The sequence below is a fragment of the Bos indicus genome, chromosome 3, assembly GCF_029378745.1.
Source record: "Bos indicus isolate NIAB-ARS_2022 breed Sahiwal x Tharparkar chromosome 3, NIAB-ARS_B.indTharparkar_mat_pri_1.0, whole genome shotgun sequence".
Classification (NCBI taxonomy): domain Eukaryota; kingdom Metazoa; phylum Chordata; class Mammalia; order Artiodactyla; family Bovidae; genus Bos; species Bos indicus.
The window spans coordinates 22,767,925-22,792,751 of NC_091762.1; the positions used below are offsets into that span (position 1 = coordinate 22,767,925).

Sequence of the window (24,827 nt, forward strand, 5' to 3'; positions counted from 1 at the left end):
GGCCCTGCAATGGAGGCATGGGTTGTTCTTAACCACTGGACCACCAAGGAAGTCTCAATATTCAGGTTTTTACATATAAAAGCAACCAGTAAAAAGCATGTTTAATGAATCAGACTATAAGGAGGTGAATTTGGGCTCAGTAACAGAAGGTCGTCAAATTACTCTCTGAAGGACATGCCAAGGGATGCTCCCTGGAGAGGAAGGGGTGGAGGGAATTCCAGGACTGAATGGAGAGTGGGAAAAGTAGTTTCTAATCCTCTTGATCCAAAGATTTTATGTTTATTATCAAAAAACTTTCCTATTTTTCATATTGTTACATGCACAGTCTCAACCCTCCCTAATAAGCCTCTTTAGGGCTGAGATTGCATTACACTTTCAGGCTGTTCTCAGTATGCAGTACAGTCATACAAAGTATAACCCTGCCAAATACATCAAAAGAACACAACTGTGTTCTTAGGGGTCATAATGAGTAAACATTATAAATGTCCCTTTACTACTTAGTTTCTTGAATTCACTTCGAATGGATTTAAGATAATAATCTCATATAGAAAGATTATATTTCTACTGAAAATGTAAAACTCCAGTGCATTTAAATACTTTGGAAAGTTCTCTTTTAAAAAGCTCTACAACAAAGTGGGTTTGGAGGTTTGCTTTGCCATTTACTAGCAATGTGCCCTGGGATGGGTCACACCTCATCTCTTACCATTCTCATCTATAAAATGGATGACGATACCTACTTATTAAGGTTTTCATGCTGATCCAATAGGATAATTTATGGAAAGTACCCAATAACATCTATGTCCTAATCTTCTTGCCTTTTGAGACTTTCCATATATTGCCTAATATTATGGATATTATGGATATCTATACCTCTTATTAACTCTACTGGAGTTTTATGTTCGCTTGGGGTCACCGTATGGTTTACTTTCCTGGTGTTGTTGGTAACTCCCAGAACAATGTCTTTCCAGAGAAGAGATCTTTAATACATATTAAGTTGGATGTTGACAATAAAAAAGAAGTGAGAGGGAAAGCGTATCCTTTTTTTAAGAAAAGTAAAGTAATACGCGTATTTAAATGAAACATGAATGAAACAAAACACTACATGGAAGTCATGAAATCTGTGACTGAGTCTTTAGTGTTTCAAAATAAGATGAAAATAAAAATCCAACTCAGAAGAGCCTGGGTATGAAATAACATTTATATTATTGATAAAGCACTCTGTAAAGGTCCTGAATATTAAAGAAACAAACCCCACCTAACCATAAGTACACATGCTATGAGAATGAAACTGTCAATATATCTTCTTATTCACCCAAAACTGAGCTCTTGTTTAATTTATAAGGTAAGTGTTGGCTTAACCACATACTGCAACACGGCAGCCCTACCACTGTATAAGTACCAGGTAGTATAAGAGTTACACCTAAGTTGCCTGTACTTTATGAGCTGATTTGAGACCTGTAAGCCAATAACTGGAAAGAAATTTACTTAAAAATCCCTCTCTAAAAAGCTAATTTTAGGGCTTTCCTGGTGGCTCAGTGGTAAAGAATCCACCTGCCAATGAAGGGGACACAGGTCTGATCCCTGGCCAGGAAGGTCCCACATGCTGCAGAGCAACTAAGCCCGTGCGCCACAGCTCTTGAGCCCGTGCTCCGCAACGAGAGGCCACCACATGAGAAGTCTGTGCACCGCAGCTAGAGAGTAGCTTCTATTTGTCACAACTAGAGAAAAGAAAAAGCCTGTGCAGCAATGAAGACGAGGCACAGCCAAAATAATAAATAAAATTATTTAAAAAATAAAAAGTTAACTTTATAGCACTGATGGCTATTTTAGGATTTTTCCAGAAAAAAGCTCAAATAATTCCCCTATGTTGTAGTAGAATTTCCACACAGCAGTCCTGACAGGCATCTATACAAGCTGTGATGTAAAGAATCTGGTATCTACTAACCACCCACCACATACAGCTTATCTCACTTAATCCTCACAGCAGCTGTCCTCATTTTACAGATAAAGAAGCTGAAGTTCACAGAGGTTAAGTCAGGGAATCTACGTAGACACAGTAAAGAGTACGGGCTTGGACTGTAAGACTCCTGCCGTGCCACACACCCAGTAAGACTCACAGATGACAAACCAGGGGAAAAAATGTGAAGGAAAGACATTACTCTCATGACACATTCAGGACAATTTCTGAAGTAGTGCAACATACTCACGACTTTAGAAAAGATGCATCTTTCAAGCAAATCTGAAAATTAAGGAAAACGCATTGTAAAGGCTGATATTGATATACTTCTGACATTACTAAGCTAGTCTTTTATTAACTCTCCTAAACTACTGGATTTAGCTGTCTCATTCATTGACTATGTACAAGAGTTCCGAGCATAACCTCTGGATGGCAGCATCTTACAGACAAAGGGAGGCATGAACGCGTAGAAGGGCTTGCTTACAGGAGTCTGGACATTCTTAGCTTGAAGAATGAGAACAGAGACGAGAACTAAGTATCTTCATCTTCCTTTCCCATCCTCTAGTAACAGATGATGCCTCAGCCCATCCTACCTTCTTCTACTCATTGCCCAAAAGACAGCTCAAGTGCTGCCTCCTTGGGAAGCCCTCCCCCTTGATCCACCAAGAAAGAGGGAGAGATATCGAACTAACAATAGTTTTTCACTCCCTTTGCTCACAGGACCTCTGTGAGAATCAAACGAAAACAGACTTTCCTCAGACTTTCCTCCTAGAATAACATGAGCCCTCAAAAAAACTAAATGTAATTCCAGAGGATTCTACAACTTCTAAGGTCCCAGGTTAAGAGTTCTGGCTGTAGAAAAACAAACAGATACCTCATAGGTAGTTAGCAGCACATGAAAACGTGACTCCTGCTTCAGGTCTTGCTGTAGGCAGGCTCTCTTGTCCTTATCACCTGCATATGTTACACAGGAAAGACCTGGAGCAAATCTGAATCCAAGAAAAGAGGTAAATGAACACAAACACAGAGCCATGGACAAGGGGTGCATGTCTGGAAAATGACATTTCATGGAAGGATTACAGATGTACAGACCTCAGGATGCTTTGCAGCCAGAACGAGTCCTGAGACCCTGAAACCTCAACTAGAGTAATGGACAAACCTAAGGGTGACTAAGTCCCCATGTGAAGAGGGAGAAGGGTCAGATGAACATCTAAAAGGACCTTGTGTTAATTCTTAAAAGAAAAATATTTTCCCACATTCATTACTTCCTATGAAATGTCACTGTATCACTATGAAAAGGATGGTTTCTTCCTCAGTTCAGCAAATTTACTAAAAACGAGTACTGACCTTCAAATTGCCAAAAGGCAACAAAAACATCCATTGGACCCTCCCTCCCTCATCTGATCCTCATTCTTTCTCTACACTGCCTCAGGTCAGAGTTTTCTGGAAAAAATAAACTCACTGCTTAGGACAATATGTTGTTTTATCATATTTCACATAGTACCCAGAAAAAAAAGTAAAAAAAAATTTTCAACTACATCTACTCCTCTGTACCTCTCCATCTCTTCTTTCCAGTTGCTCAAAACAGACAAGGGACAAAGAATCAGAAATGGTCCTTCATCATTTAATCTTCCTGCCAAATAAATGAAGAGTGCAATAGTCTGGAACACAGAAAAAGAAGGCAGTTTTGATCACCTTTCCGCATGAGAAATAATTATAAAGTTCCCACAGCCTTGCAGAGAACACCTATAATTGCATCAAAAAGAATACAGTATAAACACAATCTATTAAACAAGACTGGCTTTACAAAAAAATAATGTACAATCTTGCACACATTAGGAGAGTCATCCATTCCTAGAGTGAAATCAGGTAAGATTTGATACAATTGCCGAAGACATTGACGGTACTCAATTACATCAACAGTCAACAAGCAATAGTGCTCAAAATTTATGTAACTGAACCTTTCATACAAAGGAAAGTATCAGGGACAGACAGCAGAAATCAATGAAAACAAGGCAAATGAGGCACAAAGTTAGGAATGCTCTAAAAACACATGCTAAGAAGAATCAAGATATGACTGTGAAGACGACCAACCACACGCTGGCCTCTGCTGTTGGCCAGGTCTCCTAAAGGAGGATGTTTTCCTTCCTTCCTAACTTCCCCCCACATGGATTTATGCGTGCATGCTTGCACACTAATCTGCTTCAGTCTATCCAACTCAGCAATCCCAGGGACTGCAGTCCGCCAGGCTCCTCTGTCCACGGGATTCTCCTGGCAGGAATACTGGAGTGAGCTTCTGTGCCCTCCTCCAGGGGATCTTCCCATCCCAGGGATCGAACCCACATCTCTTTATGTCTACCTGCACTGGTAGGCAGGTTCTTTACCACTAGCATGAGGATGGCATGGCAACCCACTCCAGTATTCTTGCCTGGAGAATTCCATGGACAGAGGAGGCCTGGTGGGCTACAGTCCATGGGCTCGCAAAGAGTTGAACACAACTGAGTGACTAAGCATTGCATTACCACCAGCACCACCTGGGAAGCCCATGCACTAATGGAGTGCCCTCTGTTCACCGGGCTCTATTCTGAACTCTGGTGTAGAACAGTTAACAAAATAAACAAAACTCCTAGCTCTCCTGGGGCACACATTCCAGTGAGGAAAACAAACAATAAATAATGCCTCATAAACTCACATCAGGGTCTAAATTGAAAATCTCTGTAAAGCCTAATAGCCTATTTTAGGACCTGGCTGTACACATTTTTGACTAGAGAAGTTTCTTTAAAAGCTTGCCATGATAAATGGATACTGCACAGGAGACTACACAGAGGGCTCTGTACCTGAATCTAAGAGTCCATTGGCCTGCCTCCCAGAAACACTGGGATACTTCTCTTTGTTCCATAGCTCTCAGTTCAGGAATATACTAGAACCAGGATTACTGCCTGAGACATCTGAGAGTGATAAATAGCTACCTTGGGGAACCATGCTCAGAAGTCATACTGTATCCTGAAAAACCCCAAGACTGATGAGGTACATCTAGATTAAGGCATCGCCAACATGGTCAGGGGCTTCCTTGATAGCTCAGTTGGTAAAGAATCCACCTGCAACGCAGGAGACACTGGTTCGATTCCTGGGTCAGGAAGATCTGCTGGAGAAGAGATAGGCTACCCACTCCAGTATTCTTGGGCTTCCCTTGTGGCTCAGCTGGAAAATAATCCACCTGCAATGTGGGAGACCTGGGTTTGATCCCTGGTTTGGGAAGATCCCTTGGAGAAGGGAAAGGCTACCCACTCCAGTATTCTGGCCTGGAGAATTCCATGGACTGTATAGTCCATGGGGTCACAAAGAGTTGGACATGACTGAGCAACATTCACTTTCACTTTCAACATGGTCAGACTAGACTCTGAGCAGAATTGCTCCAGCTTGATGTTTACTATGTGAGGTCAGACTTAAGGGGAGAGGTTAGTCCTTCTAAAAGGACTAATGGGAACTTCACTCACTCTGTGGGTTCAATGATGAAACCTTTGGAATCAAGAAACTTATACTTCCATGGTTTCTACTCAATTGCCTCTGCTGTATCCCCTGACTGCACTGACTTTCTTTGGTACACTACAGAGGAATAAACCTTGTGTGATGAACCCAAGGGGTATCTGTGTCTGGACTTTCCATCAATCCAAGACTACCGCTGACCTCTGTCAACATGAGCTGTACTGGTGATTATCCTACTGGCAGGATCAATCTCAAGACAAAACCTGGTAATCCATGCCCAAGGAAGTCACGTCTGATTCTACCCAAGGAGGTAGGTCTGATTCCTACCACTGGAAGGCCAGGTCATTTTAGCAAACAGAGTACCTCCTCTGTAATTCTCTAGCATGGCGGAGAAATGCAAAGTAGCCCCACCATCCACTGAGGGAGACTAATATTAAAAGTGATCCAGTTAACTAGTAAAGTATTACTAAAGAGGGAAGAGCCAATTTGATCCCTGGGACAGGTATATTTGCTTTATATAGAAAATCCTGCCCATTAATTGTAATTCTATATGTCAAGGGTTAGATTAAAACAAAGGTAGTGACAGTTCAAAACCACCCCCATAATGAGAAAAGCCAAGTCCAAGGTCATGATCTCGTAACAAAAGCTCAGGTATAAAAATACCTGTATACCTCCTAGTATAAAAATACATCCCAATAGTTGGCAGCTAAAAACAGGAATGAGTTGTAAGGAGGTATTCCAGTAGAGGTAAACAGTACTCGCTCCACAGTAACATACCTGGCAGGTCTTACCCAAGCCCATCTCATCCCCCAGGATGCAGCCATTCTGACAGTGGAAGCACTGGGCTAGCCAGTTGACTCCCTGCAGCTGATAAGGGCGTAGATGGATCCCTAGAAATAAAAAAACAAACAAACAGCAAGTCAGAAGAGTAGACATTTCAGCACACACACAGGCTATGTTCAAGACCTTCAACCAAAGAACACAGGCTAATTACCCATACCCCAAGCCTACTGGACGTATCTTTTGCCGAGAAGTTACAGATATGTAAATATTTGCTGACTTTCACACTATTTTTTTTAACAAACTTTGCCACCACTATAGTCAAAGCCCTAAAACAGCCTGTCAGTGTTACAGGATCCACTTGGCAGATGAGAAAATCAACCTGGGATCTGGCCTCCAGACTGCCTGAGTCTCATGCCAGTGTCCATTCTAGGAAATGAGGTTTTACTGATGCAACGTAACAGCAAAAAACAACACATGGGTGATACACGTGTCTGCTTGCTTAACTGCAACCATTTAAATCTGCCACTGGATGCTAAAGGAAACAAAAAAAATCAAGACAGGATGAGATTAAATCAAGTTTGAATCCAGAAGCAATGCTGTTAAGAATGCAAACAGTGTTGCACCGGCGGTGTTTACCAATGTACAAGGACAGCAGAAAATAGATGTCTGAAGTCCAGAGAGCTCCTGCTGCCTCTTTCTCTGGGGTGGGGTGGGGGAAATTCAGTTTCAGAGACTAGCCATATCTTCCGAAGGGGGGAAATCCCAAACATACTTTATAGAAAAACTATTAACAAAAGTAAAACTCTGGTTTGAACTCATCACCTTTAAAAAGAAACTGGGCAACATACAATTGTAAAACATTTAAAAGATTAACAAGTTATTTTTTATGTAGGTATATAATTATAATTTTTAAATAAAGACATTTACTTTATATATGTAATTTTTGTTTAGAAAAGAAACAATAATTTAGTACATTAAAAAAAAAAACCCTCCATAAAAATAAAAGGCAGACCTCCCTGGTGGTCCAGTGGTTAAGAATCCACCTGCCAATACCAGGGACATGGGTTCAATCCCTGGTCTGGGGAGATTCCACATAGTGCAGAACAACTAAACTCCTGTGCCACAACTACTGAGCCTGCACTCTAGAGAGCACTCTGGTGCTGCCAACCACTGAAGCCCACACACCCTAGAGCCCGTGATCTGCAGAAGAGAAGGCACTGCAGTAAGAAGCTGTGCACCACGACTAGCGACCACACTGCAACTAGAGAAAACACGCACGCAGCAACAAAGACCAGCGCAAACAAAAATAAAGCGTTTTTTAAAAGGCAAATGACAAATGAAAAAAAGATACTGATGGCAAGTAAGGCAGATAAAGGATTACTATTTTTGATATTAAGTACTTACTAAATACCAGCTGCTGCTAAGTTGCTTCAGTCGTGTCCGACTCTGTGCAACCCCACAGACAGCAGGTCCACCAGGCTCTGCCATCCCTGGGATTCTTAAGGCAAGAAAACTGGAGTGGGTTGCCCTTTCCTTCTCCAATGCATGAAAGTGAAAAGTGAAAGTGAAGTCACTCAGTCCTGTCCAACTCTTAGCGACCCCATGGACTGCAGCCCACCAGGCTCCTCTGTCCATGGGATTCTCCAGGCAAGAGTACTGGAGTGGGGTGCCATTGCCTTCTCCACTAAATACCAGAGAGAGTAGTAAACAATGTACATTAATTTACCCAATTTAAAGTAGTAACAAGCTCATGCTAGGTATCATCCCCATATTGCATGTGGGAAAATCCAGAAAATTTAAAGAAGATTAAAATATGAACCTTGGAGACTTCTGCTTTTGGGGACATAGAGATGTTCTTTTCATCATTCCTCTGGATAATACAACTAAAAATTCTGAATATTACAAAGAAAATGAACATAACAAGATGACTCTGAAAAGGTGGGGCCAAAGAAGGCAGACTGGTTAGTAACCTTGGGAGCCAGCAAACAACAGTTATGAGTTCCCTGGGTTTCTTTTTGCCTCATATAGCTCAGACTTAGAGGTGAAGAAATTAACCACCCAGAAATGCCAATGTACACAGTAAAGAAAAGTTTAACAAAAGCCTGTTTCCATAGCCAAAGGGAAAAGAAAGCCTAGAGAGACAAAACTTATAACTTCTGGACAATAACCACTCTAGTTAAGCCAAACACTAAAGGGAAAAATCTGTGGCCCCATCCACACCAGCAAAGGCCAAATGGGAGCCTAGACCTCCACCCTCAAGAGATTCAGTGAAGTTCCCATCACCCCTAGGAGGAAGGTACTGGAGACGGCTAACCAGGCAGTCAGGATCTTCATCCCATTCACCAATAATGAAGCCGTCCCACTTCACTTTTCCCTCCCCTACAGTGTCAGTAGAGACCACATAGGGAGCCTGAACTTAGATTCCTACTAGATCATATGAGCCCCATCCCCAACCGGCCCTACAGTGTTAAAGGAGGCCTAGTGGAGACTCAGGATTTTTATCACTGCCTTGGGTTAATGAGACCACCCCTAGCACAGTGCCCATGGGGACCAGATTAGGAACTAGTACTCTCATTCTCACCCAGAAGGACGGACAAACCCCCTCCCTATTTCCAGGTATTAAGAAAAGCTCAGAGGTGGAGTCTGATTTCTATTTCCACCTGGTAGTAACAAGGCAGCAACCACCTTTCCCTGCTAGAGCAGCATAGACAACTGAACAAAAGGTTTAAATGAGACCTTGAGTCTCAATATGTAAAGTAAGAACTTCCCTGGTGGTCCAGGGGATAAGACTTCACGCTCCCAATGCAGGAAGCCCAGGTTCAATCCCTGATGAGGAAACTAAGATTCCACATATGGAAACTTACTCTGCACACCACAACTAGGGAAGCCCACGTGCCACAATGAAGACCCTGTGCAGCTAAAATAAATTTAAAAAAAAAAAAGTCCAGTTTTATTAAACATTCATTATACCAAGAACCAGGAAGATTTCAAACTGAATGAAAAAAGACAATCCAGAGATGCCAACATCTAGATGACACAGGTGTTACACTTATTTTAAACCAGCAATGATAAAAGTGCCTCAACAAGCAACTATGAACATGTTTATTAAAATAATTGAAAAAAAAATTGAAAGCATCAGTAAAGAAATAGAAAGTACAAAGAAAAATAATATACTAACAACTACAATAACCGAAGTAAAAAACTCAGAAGATGGGCTTGATAGCAGACTAGAAAAAAGAATCAGTGAACTGGAAGGCAGAACCACAGAAATTACTCAATCTAAACAGAGAGAAAACAGACTGAAAACAGAGCTTCAGGGAACCGCAAGTCTCTAACAAAAGATCTACATTCATTCATCAGCATCCCAGAGAGAGAGAGAAACAGGACAGAGCTAAAAAAGTACTCAAAGAAAGAATGGCTGAAAAATTTCCACAATTTGGCAAAAGATCTACAGATTCAAAAAGCTGAATGAACTTCAAAGAGAATAAAAAAATAAACCCAAAGAAATATATACCAAGATACATCATAATTAGGTTTCTAAAAACTTAAAAGAAAGTATCTTAAAAGCAGTCAGAGGCAAATGACATAAATTACCAGAAGGAAAAAACCAGAAGGCCAACTGTCAGCTTTCTGCATATTCCAAAAAAAAAATTGCAATCCAAACACACCTTTATGATACAATGTATTTTGAGTTTCTAAAGTTCACCAAATGAATGGGATGTATCTCTGACACTATTAAGAAGACGACTGCTTACCGCAGAACAAAATACTTATTTAAGTCAGCAATTTCCAAAAAGCAGGCACTTTGTTCCATATTTGGGGGAAAGGAATAGAGTCAAGTTCTCTCCTAATAAATTTCTGGGGAAATGAAAATTTTAATGTAAAATGAAAAACCATAATTATACTAGAAGAAAAACATTTAGGCCATTAAGTACAAATTCAGGATAGCAGTCCTTTCTAAGCAGAATGCTAATGGCAAAACTCACATGCTACAAGGCTACAAGTTCTGACTACAAAGAATTATTAAACATCATCACTGATATACATACACACATGCAACAAAATCAAAAGACAAATAACACGTCAGAAAACATATTTCCATTATACATGACAAATATTTAATTTTTCAATGCAAGCAAGAGCCTACAAAGCAAAAACAAACCTCAGTAAAAAATGCTCAACAACCCTTTGAGCATGCATATGGAGGCCTATGCGGGCACGTGTGCTCCAGGCCAGCTTCAGGAACAGATGCTGGTGAGAGGAACACACGCAAAGGTGGGGCTGACACAGAGAGTCCAGAGACCTAACCAGAGAAGTGTTGAGGTCTACTGGGGAGGCAGGGATAGGCTACAGCTCACCATGGGGGGCAAGAACATGGCTAGAGAAAGCACCAAGGAACTCTTTTTCTTTTTTATCTTTTATTTTTATATTATTTTTTTTTAATTTTTTTGCTGTTGTGGTTCTGTCTTGTTCCACTTTTATTTTTATTGTTCTCTTGTTCTATATGTTTTTAATTTTTCTAATTTTATCTTATTTTTGTCCTTTGGTATTGTTCTGCTCTTTTTCTGTTTATTGCTTTTTTTTTTTTGGCTATGCCACATGACTTGCAGGGTCTTGGTTCCCAGGCCAGGGCTTGGATCTGAGACCCTGTGGTGGGGGAACTGACACCACGCCATTGGACTAATAGAGAACTTCAGATCCAGGAAATATTAATCAATGTGAACTCTCCCAGAGGTCTTCATCCTAGCACCAAGGCCCATCTCCACCCAACTGCCTGCAAACTCCAGAGCTGGACCCATTTCTTGGCAAGGATAGAGAAAATACGAGAAATGTTTAACAAGGACCTAAAGAATTAAAGAACAAATAGACAGTGATGAACAACACAATAAATGAAGACTCTCCTCAGAGGCAGAGAGGCAGGTGAGCAGCAGCCAGAGGCAGAAAGCAAGGAGCCGCTGCAATCTCAGCCCCAAACACCGCATCTCCCCCAAGCTGTGAGCAAGCCACCAGCCGCTACCCACGTGTTCCCAGGATCCTGGACACCACAGAGCTATAGAGGGTATCACAGCCTGAGACCAACTCCCCTGAGGAGATGCATGGCCCACCTGGGGCTGTGCCCCCATGGTGCACCCTGCACTCGGGAGCCCTAGCACTTGGACTCAGCAGGTGCACACCGCCTTGAACTATGGCAATTCCTGGGTGATCCATCCATTTCAAGGGCTCCCCACACACACCAGTGGTGCCTGTTTGCAGTGTCCCTCCCTTTCCACATCTTCCCTCATGGCTCAATCAGTAAAGAAACTGCCTGCAATGCAGGAGACCTGGGTTCAATCCCTGGGTTGGGTGGGAAGATCCCCTGGAGAAGGGAATGGCAACCCACTTCAGTATTCTTGCCTGGAGAATCCCATGGACAGAGGAGCCTGAAGTACAGTCCATGGGATTGCAAACAGTTGGACACAACTTGGTGACTGACACTTTCACTTGCTGTCTCCACAGCACAAGTGAGCCTGAATAAGTGGCCAGTTTCACCCCTTCATGTCAGGGTGGAGATCAGACACTGAAGGAAAACTTGCAAACAGAGGAGGCCAGCCTAAGCAAAGAAAAGAAGGGGGAACTGCCCCAGAAGCAGCAGGTGCAACAGATTAAAACCCCACAGTCAAACTGAGACTGTGCATTTGAGGGGCAACTGTACACGTTGGGAACAACTACAGCTGGAATAAGGGAATATCTGACACTGAACTGACTCCACGCTGCCCACAACAGCTCCAGAGACATTCCTAGATATACTGGAGGACTTTCTGAGTAGGCAACTCAACTAGCAGAAACACAGAGAAATCAAATGAACATTCATCTCACTACCACCATATATATCCCTCTGCTTCTTACTGAAATATTTAAAAGAAACTTTTTTCTTCATTATTATTATTTTTTTAATTTTCAAAAATTTTATTATTTTTTACTTTCTCATATTTCAATTCCTGTTTTTTCTTTCTTCCCCTCTTATTTTTCTTTTTTCCCCTCATACTGTCCTAATACAGCTCTTTGTTACTCCTTTAGTTTTTATAGCCTAATTTCACTTAAAAAAAAAAAAACAACTTAATTTTGAAATAAATTCCGTATTTTCACATTGTGCTTTTGAGAGTCTAGTTTTTATTCCAGGTTCTTAATTTTTGCTTTTCTATCTTTTGTTATTAATTTTGTATCTTTAAGAGCCTAATTTTTAGTACCCATTTTCACCTAGGGAGTTGATTATTAGCTTGATTGCTCTTCCCTTTTGACTCTTTTTTTCTCCTGGTCCCCTCTTTCTCCTTCCTCCCTATTCTCTTCTCTATATAAACTCTGTGACTCCCTTTGGGTGTTCCTGGCTGTGGAGAGTTGTTTCATCATTAACCTATGGGTTTTGTCTTTTGTGCTATGTGGATGGAGAAGTCTTGATGCTACTGTAAGATGTCAGGACTGAAACCCAGAGGCAGGAGGCTCAACTCCAGAACTTCTGACCATCATAAAACTCCTGACAACAGAGAACATTAATACACCAGAGTCCACCCAAAACCCTCCACACCTACACTGAGTCTAAGCTCCACCCAAGAGCCAGCAAGCTCCAGTGCAAGACATCCCAAGCTAATCCTCCAGCAAAACAGAACACAATCTTGAACATTAACAGACAGGCTCCCCAAAGCCACACCAAATTCACAGATACCCCAAAACTCTCTACTGGACACTGCACTGCCCTCCAGAGAGATGAGATCCAGCTCCATCAACCAGAATACACACACAAGTTCACCCAGTCCGGAAATCTTCACAAGCCACTGGTCCAACCCTACCCATAGGGAGCAGACTCCACAACTAAGAGGAACTACAACCCTCCAGCCAGAAGAAAGGAGACCGCAAACACAGCAACAGAATGAAAAGCCAGAGAAATACCCAGCAGGTGAAGGAACATGTAAAAACCCACCAAACCAAACCAAAGAGGAGATAGAGTCTATCTGAAAAAGAATTCAGAATAATGATAGTAAAGATGATCCAAAATCTTGAAAGCAAAATGGAGATACAGATAAGCACACTAGACACATGGCTTGAGAAGATGAAAGAAATGTTTAGCAAGGATCTAGGAGAAATAAAGAATAGTCAATCAGCAATGAGCAATGCAATAACTGAGATTAAAAACACTCTGGAGTGAACCAACAGTAGAGTACCTGAGGCAGAAGAAAGGGTAAGTGAACTGGAAGACAAAATGGTGGAAATAAATGAAGCAGAGTAGAAAAAAGATAAAAGAATAGAAAGAAATGAGGACAGTCACAGAGACCTCTGGGACAATGTTAAGCACCCCAACATTTGAATTATAAGCATCCCAGGAGAAGAAGACAAAAGGAAAGGGCATGAGAAAATATTTGAGGAAGTAATAGTTGAAAACTTCCCTAAAATGGGGATGGAAATAGCCACCGAAGTCCAAGAAACCCAGAGAATCTCATACAGTATAAACCCAAGGGGAACATGCCAAGATACTTATTAATCAAACAAAAATTAAATACAAAGAAAAAATAATAAAAGCACCAAACAACTTGAAAGGAGAACAGTCAATCTTTCAACAAAAACTCTGCAGGACAGAAGGGAATGGCAGGATATACTTAAAGTGATGAAAGGGAAAAACCTATAACCAGGATTACTCTACCCAGCAAGGATATCATTCAGATTCGAAGGAGAAATCAAAAGCTTTCAGACAAGCAAAAGCTAAGAGAATTCAGCACCACCAAACCAGCTCTTCAACAAATGCTAAAGGATCTTATTTAGACAGGAAACACAGAAAAAAGGTTTATAGAAACAAACCCCAAACACAATGGTAACAGGATAATACTTATCAATAATTACCTTAAATATAAATGGGTTAAATGCTCCAACCAAAAGACAGAGACTGGCCAAATGGATACAAAAGCAAGACCCCTTTATATGCTGCCTACAAAAGATCCATCTCAAACCTAGGGACACATACAGACTCAAAGTCAGGGGCTAGGAAAAATATTTCATGCAAATGGAGACCAAAACAAAGCAGAAGTAGCAATACTCATATCAGATAAAATAGACTTTAAAATAAAGACAGTTATAAGAGACAAAGGACACTTTGACAAAGAAGTACATAATGATCAAGGGATTAATCCAAGAAAAGAACATAAAAATTGTAAACATATATATGCACCCAGCATAGGAACACCTCAATACATAAGGCAAATGCTAACAACTATTAAAGGAGAACTCAACAATAACACAATAATAGTGGGGGACTTTAATACCCCACTCACACTGATGGACAGATCATCCAGACAGAAAATTAACATGGAAACTCAAGCTTTAAATGATACATTGGACCAGTTGGTCCTAATTGGTATCTACAGGGCATTTCACCCAAAAACAATGGATTTCATCTTTTTCTCAAGTGCATGTGGAACATTCTCCAGGGTAGATCACATCCTGGGCCACAAATTAAGCCTTGGTAAATTTTTTAAAAATTGAGATCATTTCAAGCATCTTTTCTGATTACAACTAAGATATCAACTACAGAAAAATATAAAAGTATAAAAAACACAAACATATGAAGGCTAAACGAAATGCTTCTGAACAACCAACAGATCACTGAAGAAATCAAAATGGAAATAGAAATATGCATCGAAGCAAATGATAATGAAAATACAACAATGCAAAATCTATGGGATTTAGTAAAAGCCATGCTTAGAGGGACTTCATAGCAATACAAGCCAACCTCAAGAAACAAGAGAAACATCAAACAAACAATCTAACCTTAATCCTAAAACAACTAGAAAAAGAAGAATAACAACAAAAAACCCAAAGTTAGTAGAAGGAAATAAATCATAAAAATCAGAATAGAAATAATGAAAAGGAAATGAAGGAGACTATAACAAAGATCAATAAAACTAAAAGCTGGTTCTTTGAGAAGATAAACAAAGTACACAACTGTTAGCCAGACTTGTCAAGGAAAAAAAGACTCAAATCAATGAAATTAGAAATGAAAATGGAGAAATTAAGACAGACAACACAGATATACAAAAGATCGAGTGCTGGAGTGGGGTGCCATTGCCTTCTCCACAAAAGATCATAAGCGACTACTATCAGCAACTATATGCCAATAAAATGGACAACTTGGAAGAAATGGACAAATTCTTAGAAAAGTATAACCTTCCAAAACTGAAACAGGAAGACAGAAAATGTGAACAGACCAATCACAAGCATGAAAATCGAAACTGTAATAAAAAAATCTTCCAACAAACAAAAGCCCAGGACTAGATGGCTTCACAGGTAAATTCTACCAAAAATTTAGAGAAGAGCCAACACCTATTCTACTCAAACTTCCAGAAAATTGCAGAGGAAGGAAAACTCCCAAACTCATTCTATGAGGCCAACATCACCCTGATACCAAAACCAGACAAAGAAGCCACAAAAAAAGAAAACTACAGGCCAATATCACTGATGAACATAGATGCAAAAATCCTCAAAAAAATTCTAGCAAACAGAATCCAACAACATATTAAAAAGATCATATAGCATGACCAAGTGGGCTTTATTCCAGTGCAAGGATTCTTCAATATTTGCAAACTAATCAATGTGATACACCATCTCAACAAACTTAAAGATAAAAACCATATGATTACTTCAGTAGATGCAGAGAAAGCCTTTGACAAAATTCAATACCCATTTATGATAAAAATTCTCCAGAAAGTAGGCATGGAAGGAACATACCTTAACATAATAAAAGTCATATATAATAAACACACAACAAACATTATCCTCAATGGCAAAAAATTGAAAGCATTTTCTCTAAAAGCAGGAACAAGACAAGGGTGCCTACTCTCACTACTACTATTCAACATAGTTTTGTAAGTCCTAGCCACAGCTATCAGAGAAGGAAAATAAAAGGAATCCACATTGGAAAAGAATTGACTCTCACTGCAGATGACATGATCCTCTACATAGAAAACCTAAAGACGCCACTGGAAAATTACTAAAACTAATCAATAAATATAGTAAAGTCACAGGATATAAAGTTAATACACAGAAATCCATTGCACTCCTATACTCTAACATTGAAAAATCATAAAGAGAAATTAAGAAAACAAACCCATTCACCATTGCACTGAAATGAATAAAATACTTAATAATAAATTTACCCAAAGAGACAAGACTCATATACAGAAAACTAAAACACTGAAGAAAGAAGTCAAACAGAGAAATATACTATGTTCTTGGATTAGAAGAATCAATATAATGAAAATGAATTTACTATTCAAAGCAATCTATAGATTCAATGCAATCCCTATCAAAACTACCAATGGTATATTTCACAGAACTAAAACAAACAACTTCATAATTTGTATGGAAACACAAAAGACCCTGAACAGCTAGAGCAATCTTGAGAAAGAACAGAACTGGAGGAATCAACCTTCCTGACTTACGACTACACTACAAAGCTACAGCTATCAAAACAGTACAGTACTAGCACAAAGACAGAAATATAGATCAATGGAACAAACTAGGAAGTCCAGAGCTAAATCCACTCACCTATGCAGAGTTTACCTTTGACAAAGGAGGCAAAAATACATAATGGAGAAAAGATAGCCTCAACAAATGGTCCTGGGAAAACTGATCAACTACATGTAAAAGAATGAAACTAGAACACTTTTTAACACTATACACAAAAATAAAATGCAAAATGGATTAAAGACCTAAATGTAAGACCAGAAACTATAAAACTCTTGGAGGAAAACACAGGCAGAACACTCTCCATCATAAATCACAGGAAGATCCTCATGATCCACCTCCCAGAGTAATGGAAATAAAAACAAAAATAAACAAATGGGACTAATTAAACTTGAAAGCTTTTGCACAACAAAGGAAACTATAAACAAGGTGAAAAGACAGCCTTCAGAATGGGAGAAAATAATAGCAAACTAAACAAGTGACAATCTCCAAAATACACAAGCAGCTCACGAAGCTCAATACCTGAAAAATGAACAACTCAGTCAAAAGGTGGACAAAAGACCTAAACAGACATTTCTCCAAAGAAGTCATATAGATGGCTAATAAACATATGAAAAGATGCTCAACGTCACTCATTATTAGAGAAATGCAAATCAAAACCACAATGAGGTGTCATCTCAAGCTGGTCAGAATGGCCATCATCAAAAAGTCTACAAACACTAAATGCTGGAGAGGGTGTGGTGAAAAGGGAACCCTCTTCCACTGTTGGTGGGAATGCAAACTAGTACAGCCACTATACAAAACAGTGTGGAGATTCCTTAAAAAACTCGGAATAAAACAGCCATACAACCCAGCAATCCCAATGCTGGGCGTATACCCTGAGGAAACCAGAATTGAAAGAGACACATGTACCCCAATGTTCATTGCAGCACTATTTACAATAGCCAGGACATGGAAGCAATCTAGGTATCTATCAGCAGATGAATGGACAAGAAAGTTGTGGTACACATACACAATGGAATATTACTCAGCTATAAAAGAATGCATTTGAGTCAGTTCTAATGAGATGGATGAACCTAGAGCCTATTATCAGAGAAGGCAATGGCACCCCACTCTAGTACTCTTGCCTGGAAAATCCCATGGATGGAGGAGCCTGGAAGGCTGCAGTCCATGGGGTCGATGAGGGTCGGACATGACTGAGCAACTTCATTTTCACTTTTTACTTTCATGCATTGGAGAAGGCAACCCACTCCAGTGTTCTTGCCTGGAGAATCCCAAGGACGGGGAAGCCTGGTGGGCTGCCGTCTATAGGGTCACACAGAGTCGGACACGACTAAAGTGACTTAGCAATAGCAATAGAGCCTATTATAGAGTGAAATAAGCCAGAAAGAGAAAGACAGATACTGTATACTAATGCATATATGTGTATATATACATATATATATATATGTATATATACACACACACGAAATTTAGAAAGATGGCACCGACAATCAATGCTACATACAGGGCAGCAAATACAGACGTAAAGAATAGACTTTTGGACTCAGTGGGAAAAGGAGAGTGAAGGATGATTTGACAGAATGGCACTGAAATATATACATTACCATATGTAAAATAGATGACCAGTGCAAGTCTGATGCATGAAGCAGGGCACCCAAAGCCAGTGATCTGGAACAGCCTCGAGGGGTGGAGTGGGGAGGGGGGTGGGAGGGGGTTCAGGATTGGGGGGACATGTGTGTAGTATACCTATGGCCAACTCATATTGAATATCGCAGAAACCATCACAATATTGTAATTATCCTCCAATTAAAATAAATAAAAATGAAATTAAAAATACACTAGAAGGAATCAATAGCTGGATAACTGAGACAGAAGAATGCATAAGTGAGCTAAAAGGTAGAATAGTGGAAATAACTGCAAAGGAGCAGAATAAAGAAAAAGAATGGAAAGAAATGAGAGTCTCAGAGACTTTAAACTCACCAACATTTGAATAACAGTGATCCCAGAAGAAAAAAGAGAAAGAAAAAGGGTCTGAGAAAATATTTGAAGAGATTATAGCCGAAAAATCCCCTAACATGGGAAAAGAAATAGCCATCCAAGTTTAAGAAGCAGAGTCCCGTACAGGATAAACCCAAGGAGAAACATGGCAAGACACATATTAATCAAACAAATACTAAATAAAAAAAAAAATACTAATGCAAGGGAAATGCAAAGCAAAATAACATACAAGGGAATCTCCACAAAGTTATCAGCTGATTTTTCAGAAGAAATTCTGCAGGCCAGAAGAGACTGGCAGGATATATTGAAAATAATGAAAGGGAAAAACCTACTTTACTCTACCTAGCAAAGATCTCATTCAGATTCAAAGGAGAAATCAAAAGCTTTACAGACAAGCAAAAGCTAAGAGAATTCAGCACTACCAAAACAGCTTTACAACAAATGCTAAACTCCAGGCAGGAAACACAAAAGAACAAAAAGACCTACAAAAACACACCCAGAATAATAAAGAAAATGGTAATAGGAACATGTATATTGATAATTATCTTAAATGTAAATGGATTAAATGCTCCAACCAAAAGAAACAGATTGGCTGAATGGATACAAAAATAAGATCTGAATGTATGGTTCATCCCTGGTGGCTCAGATGGTAAAGAATCTGCCTGCAATGCTGGAGACCTGGGTTCGATCCCTGGGTTGGGAAGATCCCCTTGGGAAGGAAATGGCAACCCATTCCAGTACTCCTGCCTCGAGAATTCCATGGACAGAGGAGCCTGGCAGGCTACAGTCCATGTGATCGCAAAGAGCTGGACATGACTGATCAACTAAGCACACAGCACACTAGAGACTTACTTCAGACCTAAAGACACATACAGGCTGAAAGTGAGGGGATGGAAAAAGACACGCCATGCAAATGGAAATCAAAAGAAAGCGGGAATAGCAATACTTAGATAAAACAGACGTAAAAATAAAAAGACTTAAAAGAGACAAAGAAGGTCACTACATAATGATCAAGGGATAAATCCAAGAAGATATAACACATAAATATGTATGCACCTCAATAAATAATGAAAATGCTAACAGCCATAAAAAGGAAAACTGACAGGAACACAATAATAGTGGGGGACTTTAACACCCAACTTACACAAATGGAATCATCACCTAGACAGAAAATAAGGAAACACGGGCTTTAAATGCCAATATAGACCAGGCAGGTTTAATTGCTAGTTATAGGACATTCTACCCGAAAGCAGCATATTACACTTTCTTCTCAAGTGCACATGGAACATTCTCCAGGATAGATAACATCATGGGTCACAAATTAAGCCTCAGTAAATTTTAAAAAACTGAAATCGTATCAAGTATCTTTTCTGACCACAACATTATGGGACCAGAAGTCAATAACAGGGGGGGGGAAATGTAAAAAACAAAAAAACCCCACAAACACAAGGAGGCTAAACAATATGACATAAAATAACCAAGACATCACTGAAGAAATCAAAGAGCAAATTTAAAAATACATAGAAACAAATGAAAATACGATGACCCAAAATCTACCTATGAAGCAAAAGAAGTTCTAAGAACGAAGTGTATAGCAATTCAGTCCTACCTCAAAAAACAAGAAAAAACTCAAACAACCTAACCTTATACCTAAAGCAATCATAAAAATCAGAGCAGAAATAAATGAAATACTGAGTTGGCCAAAGAATTCCTTTGAGTCTGTCCATAAGATACTATGGAAAAACTTGAATTAACTTTTTGGCCAACCCAGTAGAAATAAAACAATAGCAAAAATCAATGAAACTGCAGCTGGTTATTGATAAACCCTTAGCCAGACTCATCAAGGATAAAAGGGACAAGATTCAAATCAATAAAATTAGAAATGAAAAATGGAGAAATTACAACTGACACCATAGAGATACCAAGGATCAAAAGAGACTACTTAAAACAACTATTTGCCAATAAAATGGACAACATGGAAAAAATGGACCAATTCTTAGAAAGGTACCATGTTCCAAGACTGAACCAAGACTAAACCAATAGAAAATATAAACAGACCAATCACCAGTAATGAAATTGAAACTATAATTAAAAATCTTACAACAAACAAAAGTCCAGGACCAGAATGGCTTCACAGGCGAATTCTATCAAACATTTAGAGACAAGCTAACACTCATTCTCAAACTCTTCCAAAAAACTGCAGAGGAAGGAACACTTCCAAGCTCAATTTACAAGGCCACCATCACCCTAATACCCAAACCAGACAAAGATATCACAAAAAAAGAAAATTACAGACCATATCACTGATGAACACAGACACAAAAATCCTCAACAAAATACTAACAAACAGAATACAACAACATATTAAAAGGATCATACATCATGATCAAGTGGGCTTCATCCTGGGGATGCAGGGATTCTTCAACAAATGCAAATCAATATGATATACCATGTTAACAAATTAAAGAATAAAAACCATATGGTCACCTCAATAGATGCAGAAAAAGCTTTTGACAAAATTCAACACCTATTTATGATAAAAATCCTCCAGAAAGTAGGCATAGAGGGAATCTATCTCAACATAAAGGTCATATATGAAAAACCCACCACAAACATCATTCTCAATGGTGAAAAACTAAAAGCATTTCCTCTAAGATCAGGAATAAGACAAGGATGTCCACTCTCACCACTATTATTCAACATAATTTTGGAAGTCTAGCCATTGCAATCTGATAAGAAAAAGAAAAGGAATCCACACGGGAGAAAAAGAAGCAAAAGTGTCACTGTCTGCAGATGACATGAAACTATACACAGAAAATCCTAAAGACGCCAGCAGAAAACCACTAGAGCCAATCAATGAATCTGGTAAAGCTGCAGTATACAAAATTAATGCACAGAAATTTCTATTACTCCTACACACTAACAATAAAAGATAGGAAAGATTAAAAAAAAACAAAAAAAAACAACATTTACCACTGCAACAAAACAAATAAAATATCTAGGAATAAACCGACCTAAGGAGGTAAAAGACCTGTACTCAAAAAACTATTAAGAAACTGATGAAAGAAATCAAAGATAACACTAACAGGTGAGAGATATACCATGTTCTTGGAAGAATCAATACTACCCAAAGCAACCTACAGATTCAATGCAATCCCTATCAAATTACCAATGGCATTTTCCACAGAATTAAAAGAAAAAAATTTTACAGTTTGTATGGAAACACAAAAGACCCCAAATAGCCAAAGCAATCTTGAGAAAACAAAATGGAGCAGGAGGAATCAGACTCTCTGGCTTCAGATTATACTACAAAGCAACAGTAATCAAGACAGTATGGTACTGACACAAGAACAGAAATATTAGATCAATGCAACAGGATAGAAAGCCCAGAGATAAACCCACATTCCTATGGTCACCTAATCTATGACAAAGGAAGCATGTAAATACAATGGAGAAAAGACAGTCTCTTCAATAAGTGATGCTGGGAAAACTGGACAGCCACGTGTAAAAGAATGAATTAGAACACTCCCTAACACATACACAAAAATAAACTTAAAATGGATTAAAGACCAGATACTGTAAAACTCTTAGGGGAAAACACAGGAAGAACACTTACATAAATCACCACAAGATCTTTTTAGACCTACCTTCTACAGTAATGAAAATAAGAACAAAAATAAACAAATGGGGCCTAATTAAACTTAAAAGCTTTTGTACAGCAAAGAAAACCATAAATGAGATGAAACGACAATCCTCAAAATGGAAGAAAATAGCAAACGAAATAAATGATGAGATTAATCTCTAAAATAAAAATAAAAAATGAAAAAATCAGCCTGTACCTACTAAATATGCAACCCACTCCAGGAGCCTGGCAGGCTACAATCCAGAATCACAAAGAGTTGGATATGACTGAAGTGACTTAGCACACATATACGCACTAAATATATTGAAGAATAAATGACAATAAGGAAAAAATTTATGGTTTCATAAAAATGAAAGCCCATTTTTGCACTTCTCCCTCAGTCCTGGCCCCACCATGGAAAAGAGAGAGAAAAAGAAATTATATATACAAACATATGCATGCATGCAAAGGCCAAGAACTGGCAGGAAACATAATAGTATGTCATAGAATTATGTATATTACTGTTCTCCTTTATGCATAGAATATTACCCTAAATGTTTTACAGAAAACATGTACTACTTCTGTTAAAAATGAAAAAATCAGAAGGAAAAAAAACACAAATAATTTTTAAAAATACAAAAAATAAAAATGAAAAAATGAAAATTCAGTAAGCATTTTTAACCAAAGAATAGTTTCTCAGAACATTAATTTATTCAAATAGAAATAGGAATTTCAAGTTACAATATTAAATGGTTATTCCTCTGAGTATACTTTTCTACTTTTTCCTTTCTCCACACTACGCACTTATCCATGCCCAGCACCAAACTTCCGTATTTGTCTATTTACCTCTTCATTCACTCACTCTAATTCTTCCAGGCAAACCTGCAATCTCGTACCTATCTTGTCAATTTTACTATAACAGCACTGGTCCATGTGTATATTTCTCCAGGTGAATTATCAACAGTCCAGTATCAATGTGCACATTTGATCTAGCCTTCTCTCACACATCGTATCATACCCAAAAACACATGCAAGGAAATAGGCAAACACACAAGCACGTATAAACTCTGGCTTTATAAACAGATAAACTTTACACCAAACACATAAGCATCAGACCATAAATTCACATTTAACATGAATAACATTCCTTACGAGCTTCCCGGGTGGCAAAGCAGGAGACGCAAGAGATATGGGCTCGATATCTGGGATGGGAAGGTCCCCTAGAGAAAATGGCAACCCACTCTAGTATTCTTGCCTGGGAAATCCCACCGACAGAGGAGCCTGGCGGGCTACAGTCCAGGGGTCGCAAAAGAATAAGACACGACTTAACGACTAAACAACAACAAACAACAACTCTCCACCCTGTGGTCTCCATCCAGAAACACGATCAGCCTCCCTGCCTGAAGACCTCAAGGGGATGCAAGCTTTGCGCTTCTAAGATTCTAGGGAAGGGCCAGTACAAATAAAATAGTTGCACGCAGAAAAGCGCTGATGAACTTTGCTTAGCTTCGTATTTCAAATTATAACGTTGGAGGAGAATTAACCAGTGGAGAACTATCAAAGAACTGTGCGAGCCGGGTAAACGAAGAAGAAAACTGAAGCTCGGAGACGAGTTCTGATCGTTTTACAGAAGCAACCAATTAAACGCCCCAAGCTAGGCCTCCAAACCCACCAGAACACAAACTTGAAACCCACACCCTAGGGGCGCCAGGACAGTCTCCGCCTCTTGAGAGAGAGGAACGTCTTACCTCAGCGACAGGGGCCTCAACAAGTTCCACCTCCCCAGGGCCGGCGCGCCGGGTAGCTGGAGCAGCGGGCTTCCCCCTCTGGGAATCCCATTTCTCCCGCGTCCGCCAGCCGCGCGCGCTGCGCAGGCGGGGCAATGGCCACCCGGCACAAGGCGGAGTTCCTCTCCGCCCAGCCCCGCCGCAAGGGCGGGAAAGGAAGGCCCTGGTGTCTGTAGGTTTGAAACCGACGGGAAGATCCACCCGCGGCGCCGCCGGACCGTTCCTGGCAACGGGTACAGAGGCCCGGGCGAGGAGAGTCCCAGCGAGTCGGCCGGCGTGGGCGGAAGTTCGCCTGAAGCCACTGACCTGTGAGGCCCCACTGTCGCAAGTCCTGCTCCTGCACCCGCGCCCGCGGCGCCTGGGCTCGGCTCTTGCTCTGAAGAGCCATAAGAAAGCCGGGCATGTCGCCCTCCGGGGTCGCAGCTCCCACACGCTCCATCCACTCGGGCGAAGCACCGCCCCGCGCCGCCGCCCCGCCCCTCGAGCGTCCTTCCCGACGTTCTCGGCCAGAACCCCCGGACGCCGCCACCGCCAGAGGGCGCTCCTGCTCTGAGTTTTGAGAGCCGAGGGTGCTCGAAGGTCCCCTACCCGCTGTTGAATGCTTGCAGCTGGGTGCATGTGGGGCCGCTCACACGTGTGTCTCTGGGCTGAGCTTATGTCCGCTCTAGGCGACTGATCACCTGAAACGCTCGTCATTCACTTG

General features: G+C 40.1%; 1 protein-coding gene across 3 annotated transcripts in view; it reads right to left on the reverse strand.

Moving 5' to 3' along the window:
* CHD1L (chromodomain helicase DNA binding protein 1 like) overlaps window positions 1–24,597 on the reverse strand; it is a 64,541-nt gene extending 39,944 nt beyond the window's left edge. Inside the window, exons 1-5 of one of the 3 annotated variants that reach the window (XM_019956680.2) lie at window positions 24,431–24,596; window positions 6,221–6,333; window positions 3,512–3,618; window positions 2,832–2,946; window positions 2,208–2,239 (exon numbers count right to left, since the gene is read on the reverse strand). In XM_019956680.2, coding sequence (XP_019812239.2) covers window positions 2,208–2,239; window positions 2,832–2,946; window positions 3,512–3,618; window positions 6,221–6,333; window positions 24,431–24,563 — 500 coding nt within the window. In that variant the 5' untranslated portion in view covers window positions 24,564–24,596. Of the gene's footprint in view, window positions 1–2,207; window positions 2,240–2,831; window positions 2,947–3,511; window positions 3,619–6,220; window positions 6,334–24,085; window positions 24,372–24,430 lie in introns of those variants that run through there. The other 2 variants (XM_019956681.2, XM_019956684.2) reach the window with 2 other exon arrangements.
* Window positions 24,598–24,827: the final 230 nt, after the last annotated feature.